We start from the raw sequence: 14,587 nt of genomic DNA, 5'->3' as shown, positions 1-14,587 counted from the left end.
GGTTGTTATTTGTTTTTGAGATCTGGTTTTAATGCTTTCTGTGGTTGTGCGAGGAGACTAAACCTGTCTACCTATGCCTCCATCTTGACCAGAAGTGAGTCATTTCTACTTATATTCTACATTACATTTGTAAAATTCATATCATCACATGCAATTGTGGCTCTTTTTCATAGTGGTATATAGTGTCGCATTTGTGAATATACCACAATTTATTTATTCTGTTGATAGGTTCTTAAATTATTTATTAATGCTGATTATATTTATGGTACTCAAATTTACATATAAGTTAACTTTGAAAACTGGAATGTTGATGAGTTTTGATGACATCTCTTTTTTCCTTGTTTCTTTAACTATTTACAAGAAATACTACCTTCTCTTTCCTAGGATGATTGTAGAGTTGTCTTGGCAAAACAAGAAATTACAAGGTTACTGGAAACATTGCAAAAACAGCAACAGCAGTTTACAGAAGTTGCAGATCATATTCAATTGGATGCTAGCATCCCTGTCACTTTTACAAAGGTAAGGTACTGTACTTCATTTTAGGTTTCTTTTCTCACTAATCATAATTGTTTACATTCATGATAATTAGCTTGAAAAGACAACTAAGAAATTCATGAATCAGGGTACTTCCAGCCAAGATGGAGGCATAGGTAGACATGTTTTGCCTCCTTCCACAGCCATAAAAAGCATTACATCTACAGCAAAACCAAAAACAACCAGAACTACCAGAAAATCAAACGGCATGGAAGTGTAATAAACAAAGATATAAAGAATCAATACTTATCCAGACAGGTAGAGCTGGGTGGAGAGGTCACTGTGTGGCAGCTGTGGCAGTGGTGGTGGCTGGTCATCGAAAAGAGCAGTCACACATAAAAGCCGGGAGTGACACTGAGAGAGCAATCCCAGTCCCAGGCCAGATTGCACAGCTCATGGATCCAGTGCTGGGAAAATAAAGCCTCATTGCTTCTGACTATGCAAACCAGTAGGGGCTGGAGGAGGAAAAAACTGCCTGTCTCTCATGAGAGTCTGTTTAGAGGCCCCCCAGTCCTAGAATGTCCACAAACCCACCCACTCTGGGAACCACCACCAGGGCAACAGCTAGAGGGAGGGACACCTGTCACATACAGGAAGTAGGTGAAGTGATAGGAAAAGGGGTGAGTGCTGAGGAAGTGGCATTGTTCCCTCTCTGACCCCTCCCCTACACAGTGCCACTAGGTGGTGAAACGTATAGTCCCACACTGACAAATATTTAAGGCTCCACCCTTTGCAACATAACAGGTGCAACAGCTCTGCCTAAGACACAGAGGCAAACAGAGGAAGCTCTCAAGTTGAGGAGACAGAAGTAAGGCCCAAAAGGGGGGAAGATCAAGGCTCCAGTGGGAGAACTTACTGAGGAGGAGATAGCCAACCTAACAGACACAGACTTCAAAACACTGGTGATAATGATCGTCACAGACTTGACAGACATGCTTGAGTACCACAAACACATAAGGGAAGAAATGAAGGCTATACTAAGTGAAATGAAGAAAAATCCACACAAAACCAATGGTGAAGGGAAGGAAGCCGGGGTTCATATCAACAATTTGGAACATAAGGAAGAAATAAACAGTCAACCAGAACAAAAAGAAGAAACAAGAATTGAAAAAGCAAGGGGAGGCTAGGAACCTCTGGGACAATTTTAAACACGCCAATGTCTGAATCATAGGGGTGCCAGAAGGAGAAAAGAAAGCAAGAAGTTGAAAACTTATTTGAAAAAATAATGAAGGAAAACTTCCCTAATTTGGCAAAGGAAATAGACATATAAGTCCATGAAGCACAGAGTCCCAAACAAGTTCGACCCAAAGAGGACCACACCAAGACACATCATAATTAAAATGCCAGAGGTTCAAGATAAAGAGAGAATCTTAAAAGCAGGAAGGGAAAAGCAGAGAGTTACCTACAATATTGTTCCCATAAGGCCATCAGCTGATTTCTCAAAAGAAACGTTACAGGCAAGAAGAGACTGGCAAGAAGTATTCAAAGTGATGAATAGCAAAGGCCTTCAACCAAAATTACTCTATCCAACAAAGCTATCATTTAGAATGGAAGGGCAGATAAAGTGTTTCGCAGACAAAGTAAAGCTAAAGGAGTTCATCATCACCAAGTCATTATTACAGGAAATGTTAAAGAGACACATTAAAGAAAAAGAAGATCAAAACTATGAACACTAAAATGACAACAAACTCATAACTATCAACAAATGAATCTAAAAAGAAAGCAAACTAAGCAAGCAACGAGAATAAGAACAGAACCATAGATACGGAGGTCATGTGGAAAGTTGTCAGTGGGGAGGGGAAAGGAGGAGAATAGGGGAAAAGGTGCAGGGATCAAGAAGCTTAACTGGTAGGTATAAAATAAACGGGGACATTAAGAATAGTATAGGAAATGGAGAAACCAAAGAACTTATATGCCTGACCCATGGACATGAACTAAAGGAGGGTGGGGATTGCTATAGGGAAGGGAGGTACTGGGCAGAGGGGGGCAAAGAGGAAAAAATTGGGACAACTGTAATAGCATAATCAATAAAGTATACTTAAAAAAAAATTCATGAATCATAGGATTAAAAATTTTTTTCATGTAAAATAGGGGTATAAAGAATCTCCCTGTTCCCATCACTCACTTTAACAGTTGAAAACTTTTAAATTTCATTCCCCCTTTCCACATTCCCTTTTCTTTCTGCCGTCTTCCAGGTTATTTTGAAATAAATCCCAACATTTTTCATCCCAACACCATATTATTTCATCTATGAAATGTTTACATGTATATTTCTAAAAGGTAAGGACTCCTTTTTAAAAACAAAATGCTGTTACCACACCTAGTAGATTTAATAATAAATCTCTAATACTATCCATTATCCAGTTAGTATTCAGATTTCCCAGATTGTTAAAAATTTTTGTTTTAAGTTCCTTTATTTTTTGAGGCTGAATCCAGAAAAGGCCTCTATCTGTTTGATGTATTTAATCTCTTTTAAAGTGGATTCCCCTAACTTAAAAAGGTTCATGTGTCCCATTTTGCTTTCTATTTTTATAGGCTTTAAAATTTTTTAATATTGTTTTATAATTATGTGTAACATTTACATGGTCCAGAGTCAACTCTACAAAGCAAGGTTCATTCAGAGCAGCCTAGGTTCTATCCTGGCCCCATATTTCCTCCCTTTCCCATAAAAAAACCATTAAGGATTTTTTCTTAATTTTATTAATCATTTAAAAATATAAAGAGAAATATTTTTATATATTTGTCTCCACACTCCCTGCATTTAAATATAGAATACCATATATATTTTTCCACCTTGTCCTTTTCACTTAAGTGTATATCCTGGAGAATACTCCATAGCAGTAGACAGTGACATTTTCTGTTCCTTTTTATAGCTGCAAGGTATACTGTTGTGAGGATGTATCATATTTTTCTGTGTGTGAAAAAACACAATATAAGATTTACCAGCTTAGGCATTTTTAAGTGTACAGTTTAGTATTGTTAAGTAAATTCACAACATGAAACAGATCTCTGGAAATTTTTCATTTTGCAAAACTGAAACTTTGCCTTATAAACAATAACTCCCCTTATCCCCTACCTTACCAGCTCCTGATGACTTTGTTTCTTTGTATTTGGTTATTCTAAATACTTCATGTAAGTGGAATCATACAGTATTTATCTCTTTGTGACTGGGTTATTTCATTTAGCACAGTGTCCTCAAAGGTTATGTCATAGAATGTGACAGTTGTTTGCATATACCACATTTTGTTTATCCAGTCATTTATTGAAGGACATTAGGGTTACTTAAACCTCTTAGCTGTTGTGAATAGTGCTGCCGTGCAAATAGGTGTGCAAATATCTCTTTGAGATTTTGCTGTCAATTCTTTTGGATGTATATTGATAGTTCAGTTTTTAATTTTCTGAGAAAATGCCAGTAATGTTTTCCGTAGTGGTAGCACCATATTATAATGCCATCATCAATCCACATTGTAATTTCTCTACAGTGTTACCATCACTTGTTATTTTTGGGTTTTTGGTTTTGGGTTTTTTCTTCTGGTTTTTTTTGGGGGGTACTAGCTATCCTAATGGGTATGAGGCGATATTTCCTTATGATTTTGATTTGCATTTCTCTGATGGTTAGTGATATTGAGCATTTTTGTATATGGTTTCTGGCCATCATACATATTCTTTGGAGAAATTTTGTGTAAGCCCTAGGCTTGTTTTTTCATCAAGTAATTTGATTTTTTGTTGTTGAGTTGTAGGTCTCTGTGTATTCTGGATATGAATCCATTATCAGATATATGATTTGCAAATATTTTTTCCCACTTCCTAGGTTGCTTCTTCACTCTGTTGACTGTGTTCTTTGATCATAAAAGTTTTAAAGATAGATACAGTCCACTTGCTTTTGCTTTTGCTGACTGTACTTTTGGAGTCATACTGATGAAATCATTGTGCGATCCAATGTTATTAAGCTTTTCCCCTATGTTTTCTTTTAGGAGTTTAATAGTTTTAGGTCTCATGGTTAGGGCTTTCACCCATATATTTATAATCCAACTACTATTTATAATTGTTATATCCTCTTTGTAAATTTACCCTTTTCTCATTAAATAATGATGTTCTTTCTCTTATAATGGTTTCTCATGTAAAGTCTATTTTGTCTGATAGAATAGCATAAAAACCCTTATTTAAAGAAGATTCAGTTGAGCTAAAAAACATCTCAACAAAGTGGATATATTTCTTTTTTATTTATACAAAAGCAAAGTAGTCAGTTTTACTAAGACATATAGCAACTAGTGATTCTTCTCTCTTGAGATCAGATTCAGGGTATTTTAGGGAATACAACTCAGATTTCTCAGATTTCAGTGCATTGAGGAATGAGTAGGAGGAATAATTAACAATGGCATTTTATAAATATAAGTAAAATCTTAATGCTTTCTAATTCCATATCAAAATTAAAAGATTTAAAAATTCTTTTTAATTATAGGACAATAGAGTTCACATCGGACCAAAAATGGAAATTCGAGTTGTTACATTAGGATTAGATGGCGCTGGAAAAACTACTATATTGTTTAAGTTAAAACAGGATGAGTTTATGCAGCCTATTCCAACAATAGGTGAGTATGAGTATTGCTTTTTACCTTAATGGACCTTTTATTAACAAAACCTAGCTTACAGCTGAGTTTTTGGGATCTTATTTTATGCCAGTTTGGCATGGAGATAGGTTTTTTTCTGGTACTAAGATGTCAGCATTTCAAAGGAAAAAGCAAGATTCAGTGTCTGGGACTGAAGGGTAATCAGAAGGAACAGAGATTGGTGGGACAGTTGGAAGGAATAAAGGATTGGTGACTCTGGCTGAGGGTTAGGGGTGAAGGGGTAGAAGTGGTGCAGGGTTGGTAGGTACTTGGGTTTCAAGGTCTAAGGACCCTGGTGAAGCTTTAGAGGGCTAAGAACTGATAAAGGTGTCCATGCCCCATGAAGGTGTATTAGGAGTGGAGTTGGTGGGCAGTGATAGATACTGCTGTGTGAAGATGATTTGTAAGTCACAGTTATAAACAGGGAGTTTGCCTTATGTTTGGTGTGTCATTCACTGGAAAAAGTTCAGTATTAAAGTAACTCTTCTTTAAAACAGGTTTTAATGTGGAAACTGTAGAATATAAAAACCTAAAGTTCACTATTTGGGATGTAGGTGGAAAACACAAATTAAGACCATTGTGGAAACATTATTACCTCAATACCCAAGGTAAGAGGGAAAAAAAATGACATCTTAATTTTTCAGAATTTTAGGATGCCAGTTTTCAGTATATGGATTTAATTAGTAAAGCTGATAATTTAAGCCTTCATTAAATACTGAATATACCTTTAAATATTGGCGGCCAGCCCCACATTAAAAAAATGAAGGTAGAAAGACGGGGGTATGTACTTTGGTATATTTCATGAAAAACCATAATTGTAGCATAAAAAACAATACTTAGCTTAGATATGTGTGCAGTTAAGAGTACTTACTTCCTGCTGCTCTTAACAGTTAAAGTATATTACTAGTTCATGGGTATGCTGGCAGTATTGTATAGTAGAATTTGAGATGTATAGTTCTGTTAATTCAACATTTATCCATTGCAGTACCTTAATAGCTCCATTTCCATTCACAGTTATCTACAGAAAGACATCCAGTGGTTTGCTTTTGAGCAAAGTATTATATCACCTAGCATTTATTCTACACTTTTGCCTCCTGTACCCCAACATGAAGCTTATGTTTATACCACCTATTCCACATGTCATCCTACTTTCCACCTAGAAGAGAGACTAATTATTTTTACTTTGGGATTTTTGATACTGCATTTAGTATGAGCCAGTGATTAATAGGAAAAAAATGGAATTTTGTTCATGAGGAATGGTTAAAACTCTGGGAATGTTTAGCTCCCATAAAGGAGCTGGAAAGATTCCAAAAAAGTGTCCATTCAATAGATAACTTATGTAGTTTTACTGTGTCTTTTTGAGTATAGTCTATGTGGAAAGTGCTGTGCTAGTCACCTAGAAAGACTACTTTGGAAAGATAAAGATGGTGATTTATTTTTTTTTAAAGAACTATCTTTTGGTAAAAGAAGTAGTAATCAAAGAAGAAGTAGCATCACTAGGTAGATCATGACAAGTATATTTTCAGTCATTACGAGAAAATGTCAGTTGATATTCATAGCAATTCGTGTTTGGTAGAGCAAGTGTAAATCTTGTTATAGAAGGGGAAATGAAAGCTGAAAAGTTATATGATGTGTTTGAGATAACACCATTAATTATTGCTTCTATAATAATAGGCAGCCTTTCTGTAAAATTAGTAATAATGGGGGCATTAAAATATTTTTCCATTTACTGAAACTTAATAGGTAACTGACTGAATATTTTTTGTTATTTTGTTGGTAGCTGTTGTATTTGTTGTTGATAGCAGTCACAGAGACAGAGTTAATGAAGCACACAGTGAACTTGCAAAGTTGTTAACGGAAAAAGAACTCCGAGATGCTTTGCTTCTGATTTTTGCTAATAAACAGGTAACACGTTTTTATTTTAGAATACTTATTTTAGTAGTCTTGTGCATTTCACATCATAAGTTGGCTGGAAAGATGTTAAAAAGGAAATAATTAGTTGATACTTATGAAGTTTCTGCTATATATTCTGAGTACAATCTATGTGGGAAGTGCTGTGTTTTTTACCTTGGAGTATTGGAAAAAAAAAATAAGGTAGTTGATGCTTTCTGGAAACTTCAATGTAAGTAAGTAAACATGTAAGTGAATATATATGAGATTATAATACAAAGAGAATTGGTAAGTAACTTCAATAATATTAACAAAATGTTATGGCAAATTAGAGGGAGCATAGTTCTAAAGGAGACATCTTGTAAGATTTATAAAAAAGTAGGACTTGGGTTGAAATTATGGATAAAACTTTGAGTCAGTATTATGAAGGAAAGAACATTGTAGGCAGAGAAAATGAAAGTATATTTCGGGCACATGGAATGGACCCATATGTGAGGAGCAGGTAGAGGATGAAGAAAACCTAGAATAACAGATGCTACATTGTGAAGGCCTGACTGTACCATACTGAGAAATTTAAGTTTTTTTTTCAGTGAGCAAAGGAGAACCATCAGGTTTTTGGACTAGTTGGTTATAAAATCACATTAGTGTTTTACTACTGTAATCCTGGGGCTAGGATGTAGAATTAATTAGGGGCAAGAAGCTAGAGACAGGAAAATGCAGTAAATTGCTGCAGTAATTCAGTTGAGAGAGTTAACAAGATCCCTGTTTAAAGGAATAGATAGGTGGAAGCAGACTGAAGACATTTTATAACAGTAGAATTGTTAGAATTTGGTGAGCAAATGGGGAGGATGAAGGACAGGAATAGTGGAAGAGTCATAGATCTTGTGCCTAAGTTTCTAGGAGGATGAAAAGTGCAGAGAGCGGCTTAAATGTCATACGGAGGAGTAAGATGAGGAATATAGGGTTTTCCCCTTAAAAAAAGAAAAAGGCCAAAAAAAAAAGCTGATATGCTTTGCTGTACTTATGATTAAAGACATACAAATAGGACAAAGTGAAATACCATTTTCCAACTATCATATTGTGAAAGACAAAAATCTTTGATAATGCTCAGACTAACATACACTGTGATGTGGTTATTAAACAGAGACATTTTTCTTAGAGAACAATATGGCAATACCTGTCAATGCCTTACCCTGCAATTCTACCTCTAGTAATATATCCTACAGACAAATATCCTAAGGTTATCGTACAGGTAGATACTTTTGCAAATTTACAAGATCTGTTCAGAAGGTATCCAGCCATGCAATGTGAAAAATAGAGACACTTACTAAAGAAGAGATACAAGAAACATTGTACATAGGACAATGACACCTCAGTTCCCTTCAAAGTAGCATCTTGGGACCTCACACAGGTCTCCTAATTTCCATCAGCTGCCCCACCTTATTTTTCTGAATCTCGATGGCCTGAAATCTCTTCCCTTTCAAAGGTGATTTTAGGTTTGGGAATAGCCAGAAATCACCAGGCACCAAATCTGGGCTGTAGGAGGTGCTGAGTCACATGGGTGATTTGATGTCTCACAAAAAAATTGCATGAGACGTGACACATGAGCAGGCCTGTTGTTGTGATAAAGCTGCCAATCATCAGTTGCCAATAGCTTCAGCCTTCTGAATCATCCATATATTTTCCACCGAGGAATGTTGAAGCTTAATGCAAAACTTGATGCAGGTTCATTGCTCCACTCAGTCATTTTGAATGCAATGGCCACAAAGAACACATGCTCACTCGGTGGCAACTACCACCCCCACTGACTAGTATAGTGAAGTCATCATTGTTCATGCATGTGCATTCCAGTCCACTCTCCTTGGCTACCAGGTTACATCAGTATCAAGCAAACTGTTTTAGTTATAGTAACAATGGCTGGACTTTTTCCAGACCTTGTATGTCTATTAAAAAAAAAAAAAAAAAAAAATATATATATATATATATATATATATGTATTTATAATAGCACATAAGCATACAACTTTAATATGAATATTCAGTATAGGACTGGTAAAGAAAATCTTGTTGCACTTACACAACAGAATTCAGTGCGTACAGTTAAAAATAATGTAGACTCTCTGTTTGTTCTGATAGTGGAAAGATATCTATAGTCAACATGTGTGTTAAGTAAAAACCCCAAAAACGAGTATGTTCCAATTTGTGCATGGGAATTTTCTGGAAAAATATGAACAATTATTACTAATCTGGAAAAATATGAACAGTTATTACTAATGGTTGCTTCTGGGAAGTAGGGGTGTTCAGGAGTGTTCAGAATAGTAGTAGTTTAATAAACTCTTTGTTTTATAAACCCATATATATATTAAAGCTATTTAAAAATTATATACAGATTAATTTTTCTTTTAAACTGATGTATTAAAATGACTGCGGCAGTACCTTTCATTCAGGCTTCATGACTTTTATTGATTTTGTTGTAAGGCTGTTCTTTTAAACTATGTATAATAAGTGATTTTAGTAAAAACTAATTTTTTCTAGTCTTACTAATTTCAGAATAATTACTGAAAGGTGAATCTAGGTTTTTAGATTAGGCTTTGGTTAGAATGGTGCCAGTAAAATTCTTTAACAAACAACAAGTGCTGGCGAGGATGTGGAGAAAAGGAAACCCTAGTGCTCTGTTGTTAGGAATGCAGACTGGTGCAGCCTGTGGAGAACAGTATGGAATTTCCTCAAAAAACTAAAAATGGAACTGCCTTTGGATCCAGTAATTTCACTGCTGGGATTATACCCTAAGAATCCTGAAACACCAGTTCAGAAGAACCTATGCACCCCTATGTTCATAGCAGCACTATTTACAACAGCCAAGTCCTGGAAACAGCTTAAGTGCCCATCAGAAGATGAGTGGATCAAAAAACTGTGGTACATTTACACAGTGGAATACTATGCAGCAGAGAGAAAGAAGGAACTCCTACCATTTGCAACAACATGGATGGAACTGGAGAGTATTATGCTTAGTTAAATATGCCAGGCGGCAAAAGATAAACACCATATGATATCACCTATTACAGGAACCAAATGAACAAAATAAACAAATGAGCAAACTAGAATCAGAGGCATGGAAACAAGGAACAGACTGACAGTGATCAGAGTGGAGGGGGGAGGGAGAGAAGTGGGGAAAGAAGGGAAAGGGTCTAGTCGTGGACATGAACAACAGGGCGGAGATTGACTGTGGGAGAAGAGGGGGTAGGCAGGAAAAGGGAGAACAACGGGGGAAAAACGGGACAACTGTAATAAACAATTTTTTAAGGAAGGAGTTCATCAGCACCAAGCCAAAAAAAATCTTTATAAATGGTAATAATTAGAAAAATGATAATATTGATGGACTGATTCTTAAAAAATTCTCATGTGCATATATCTTTCAGGATGTTGCTGGAGCTCTTTCAGTAGAAGAAATGACTGAACTTCTCAGTCTTCATAAACTGTGCTGTGGCCGTAGCTGGTATATCCAGGGCTGTGATGCTCGAAGTGGTATGGGACTGTATGAAGGGTTGGACTGGCTGTCACGGCAGCTTGTGGCCGCTGGAGTATTGGATGTTGCGTGATTATACATACAAAGGTTGTTTCAAGTTTTGTGGTGAAGAGTTATTTTGCACATAACATGTTATAAGAAATTCTACATCTCAAGATAGTTGATTTAGAATATGTATGTAAAAGGAATATTGGATTGGGAGAGCAGTACAATATTGCTTTTAAAAATATTATTCTGTAGCAAAATTTAAATATCTAATTGAGTAGATTAAATTGGATTAAAAAGGTTTTTTTAAGTATCCTATTTTTAAAAATGTACATTTGTTATTTGAGTTTTTCAGATTATATGTGACCATCTATTAGGGAAAAAATAGTTAGAGAAGGGTAAGTGAAGGTATCTTCTTACTGCTGAGTGCCTAATGGAACCTTTGTGTGAAGCAAGTGAAGCATAGCTTCTTTAACTTGACTTTTCACTGAATTTGGCATTATTCAGTAGTAAGAATGGCAATGACTTAATGAAATAGAATACACAAATTGCATCTTTGGGTACTAGGTTACTTTTATCTTTAGTATAACAGAATGCCTTTAATACTAAGACTATAAGCTATAGAAAATTAATATTTTATACAGTTTTATTAAAAATTTCTCCTAAAGCATTTTGTATAAAACCCATTGAGTCAGAATGAAATGTTGCCTAACTAAGCCTGTCAAATGAGTACTAACCTGAAGAATTAATAATAATAAAACTGTGAAAGTCTGAGGTGTTCTAGTTGATATTCACTTACGAAAAGACCCATTTCCAGGGCTGAACCTGGATGCATTATTTCCTAGGTCAGAGTTCTAAATTGGTCTTCCTATTTTTTCAGCATATTTAAGATAATGTTTAGTGTTTCTTTTAAAAATAATATTGCATTCTTAGTGAGAATCACTATATATAAAAGGTAGTAAGAACTAGGGTTGGCTTTATATTAAAAAAAGACATCTAAGTAGAAAACTACCTTCACCTTAAGAGAAGTCAATTAAACAGTGGAGATATTTTCCCAAAATAAGTGCATTTATCTTGACAATAAAACATGATCAAGGCTCTCTGTTACAAGGCCTTAAAAAGTTAAGAGAAAAAGCATGTCCAAGGAAGGAAAAGAAGAAACGTTGAAAAGGTTTACATTTATTATTCAGTGTTGTGTGTAAAAGTCTAAAATTTTTGTGCTTTTACTGTTTTTCATTTTTTAAGATATTCCCTAATTATGGTAGCACACTTTGTTATATTTAAACATAGCTAGATTGGACTTCATTGTTTTTAAAAAGTACTTTTTATATTTTAGGATGAAATTGAATCATAAATCTTAGTTGAACTACTGTGAGGACATTGATGTCTAATGACAAAATGTGACTTGGTGGTACTGTTTTGGTTCACGCTCTTCAAATGTATTTTTGGTTGTTGAAAAACAACAAAACCTTTAGAAAACAAAGCATTAAAAAAAGTCCACTGGTGTTATGGGCAATGTGTAAATAAGTAAATATAATTATATTGTCCTTTATTTTTCAAGTAAAAGTTAATGCTGTTACAAGTGTAGTTTGTGCTAAAAGTAATACTTCTGAATTAAATTATTTAATAATGGACTGATTGCAATAATTGTGTGGGGGGGGGAAGGTGTTACATTTGCCTGTGAGCCCTTGACCTATTTTCTCTACTAGGTATCTGAACGAAAAATGTCTAACACTTATATGTAAACTTGCTTTTCTTGTAAATTATTAAGTTTATTTCACCAATTTTGTTAAACTTTGTAATTCACATTCTCAGCATATTACTAAATACAATTTAAAAATTGTGCTTGGACTGGATTATAATGTACATAATAGTGGTGTTTCTGTGTAATCTCTTTTTAAGAAATATTTTTCTTAGGCTGTTATTACTATTTGTGGTTGTATTATTTTAGTACTGATAGCTAAGATTGTGCTAGCTGCCTCTGGGAAGTGTCAGATTTAAGAATGAGATAGACATTTTAAATATAGTCTATTAGGATTTGATTCCTAGCTTTGAATTTCTGTATTAGGCCTACATATTACTGTATGATTTATGTAAAGCAGGTTTTTCAAGTGTATAGCCCAGGTCTATAAATCTGGAATGCTTTATAATCACCAGACTACACATATGATCAGTATAGACAGCAATAAAATGTTAAAATCCTTTTATAGAAGTCCTATCATTATTCTAAAGATTCTGTTTCTTGAACCATCTATCTAGTAGTAGTGCTAGTAATCAGTTTAAAGTCATATTTGTGTGGTGCTTAGAAGAAACAAAATAGGGTCGGGACTCACATGTCAAATTTGAGGTGTAGTTTATTAAAGATTTAGAAACTGTCACATTTAAATGAGTATTATAACTAGTATTTTGAAAAGAGCTAGAATTTTGCATTGAACAAAGTATTTTTAAAATTGTAAATTTAACGTTTCATTTGAGAACATAGCATATTGTTTACTTTTTAAGGATTTTATTTATTTATTTTTAGAGAGGGAGGGAGAAAGAGAGGGAGAGAAACATCGATCAGTCTGTCGCCTCTTGCATGCACCCCCCAACCTATGCATGTGCCCTGACAGGGAACGGAACTAGCTGTATTTTAGTTTGTGGAACAATGCCCAACCCACTGAGCCCCACCAGTCAGGGCGAGAGCATAGCATTTTAAATAATGGTTTTAGAAAATGACTTGGAAACTTAACTGTAGCCTTTAAACTAATATTGCTAAAAGAAAGTAACATTGCACTACTCAATTTGCAAAGTAGGAACAGGGAAGAAGATGGCTGTACTTTTGTCCTATGAATGAATGAAAAGGACTAATAAACGTCAGATAGTTTCTTGCTAATCATTTAAAACATGCTTTCAAAAAAAAGACATTGGCAATTTATGTATTTAGGTCTACTGATCATGTTAAATTTGTGATACAGAATGGAAAAATTCATTAATCGAATACTATTTTCACTCAAAAGCAAAATAATCATATTTTGAGGGAAATGAGGCATCGACTCCACTTGGTGGCAGTATTACCAAAAATTTAGGTTTAGGCTTTTAGGAATGAATGAATAGCTAGGTAGAGAGGTCTAAAACACCTAAAATTAGGAAGAAAAGATGAATGACCCAGTGAAAAGTCATGTCCAACTTCAAATTCTACTTTTTAAAAGGAGGACACAATTTTAATGTAGCACAGTTTGTCATATTCTTCCATCACATAAAAGTTTGGGGTACAAAATGAATACAAGAAATAATTTTGATCAATAGAAGGAAAATTGTAAGCTAAGATTTAACTTATAAGAATGAAATCCTTAAATAGGTCTGTTGAACATGTTCCTCCTATAAGTTCTTGAAGAATCTGTCTGGAAATTAGAAGCAACAGTTCTTAATAGTTATAAAGTAAGTTATCAGGGTAAGTAAAGAAGAAAGAAAATCAATAGAAGACTTTGGACTCATTGTTTTATTGCTCCAATTTCCACTAATCTCATTATTAGACACTAAAATTTGTACTCATTATAAGGTAAGAAAAGAAATACTGTAACTTGATAGAAAACTTACTTAGCTACATTAGAGAAAGAATGAGATAGTAAATGAATCTGTCTATAAAACCAAGGACTCAGGTATTCATTGATTCGTATTCTTATATTTGAAAGAGTATTTGATAAGTACTAAGGAGTTTAATACTTAACCAAAGGGACTTGATATTTTCACTTACTGAAGTTTCACTTACCACTACTTACAACTTAATGATCAAAACAAAACTATTTGGCATGGAACACAAACCTTGTAAAAGAAAGGAAATAGCATATATTATCAGATCCTTTCTTCATGGATCTGAAGAAACATATGAGGGCAGATTTACTAGCATATTTTAAAAAGCTAAAGAACAAATGCGTACCATTCTCATTATTTACTATGGTTTTGAGTCTCATGAGAAATGACATATAAAGAGTGGTATTTTACCTGAGTTTAGTCATTTTCAGTTTTCAATTCCTACATGAGAAATACTGCAAGAAAAGGCA

At 34.5% G+C, this 14,587-nt stretch overlaps 1 protein-coding gene across 1 annotated transcript in view; it reads left to right on the top strand.

The window, feature by feature from the left end:
* The window catches only part of TRIM23 (tripartite motif containing 23), a 29,278-nt gene extending 18,019 nt beyond the window's left edge, over positions 1-11,259 (top strand). The window contains exons 7-11 of the mRNA XM_090276316.1: positions 385-519; positions 4,997-5,126; positions 5,642-5,752; positions 6,925-7,049; positions 10,453-11,259. Coding sequence (XP_090132442.1) covers positions 385-519; positions 4,997-5,126; positions 5,642-5,752; positions 6,925-7,049; positions 10,453-10,632 — 681 coding nt within the window. The 3' untranslated portion in view covers positions 10,633-11,259. The remainder of the gene's footprint in view (positions 1-384; positions 520-4,996; positions 5,127-5,641; positions 5,753-6,924; positions 7,050-10,452) is intronic.
* Positions 11,260-14,587: the final 3,328 nt, after the last annotated feature.

The sequence above is a fragment of the Furipterus horrens genome, unplaced genomic scaffold (genome assembly GCF_987537825.1).
Source record: "Furipterus horrens unplaced genomic scaffold, mFurHor1.1.pri manual_scaffold_5, whole genome shotgun sequence".
In the NCBI taxonomy this organism is placed as follows: domain Eukaryota; kingdom Metazoa; phylum Chordata; class Mammalia; order Chiroptera; family Furipteridae; genus Furipterus; species Furipterus horrens.
This window is presented reverse-complemented; position numbering and strand designations above follow the sequence as displayed.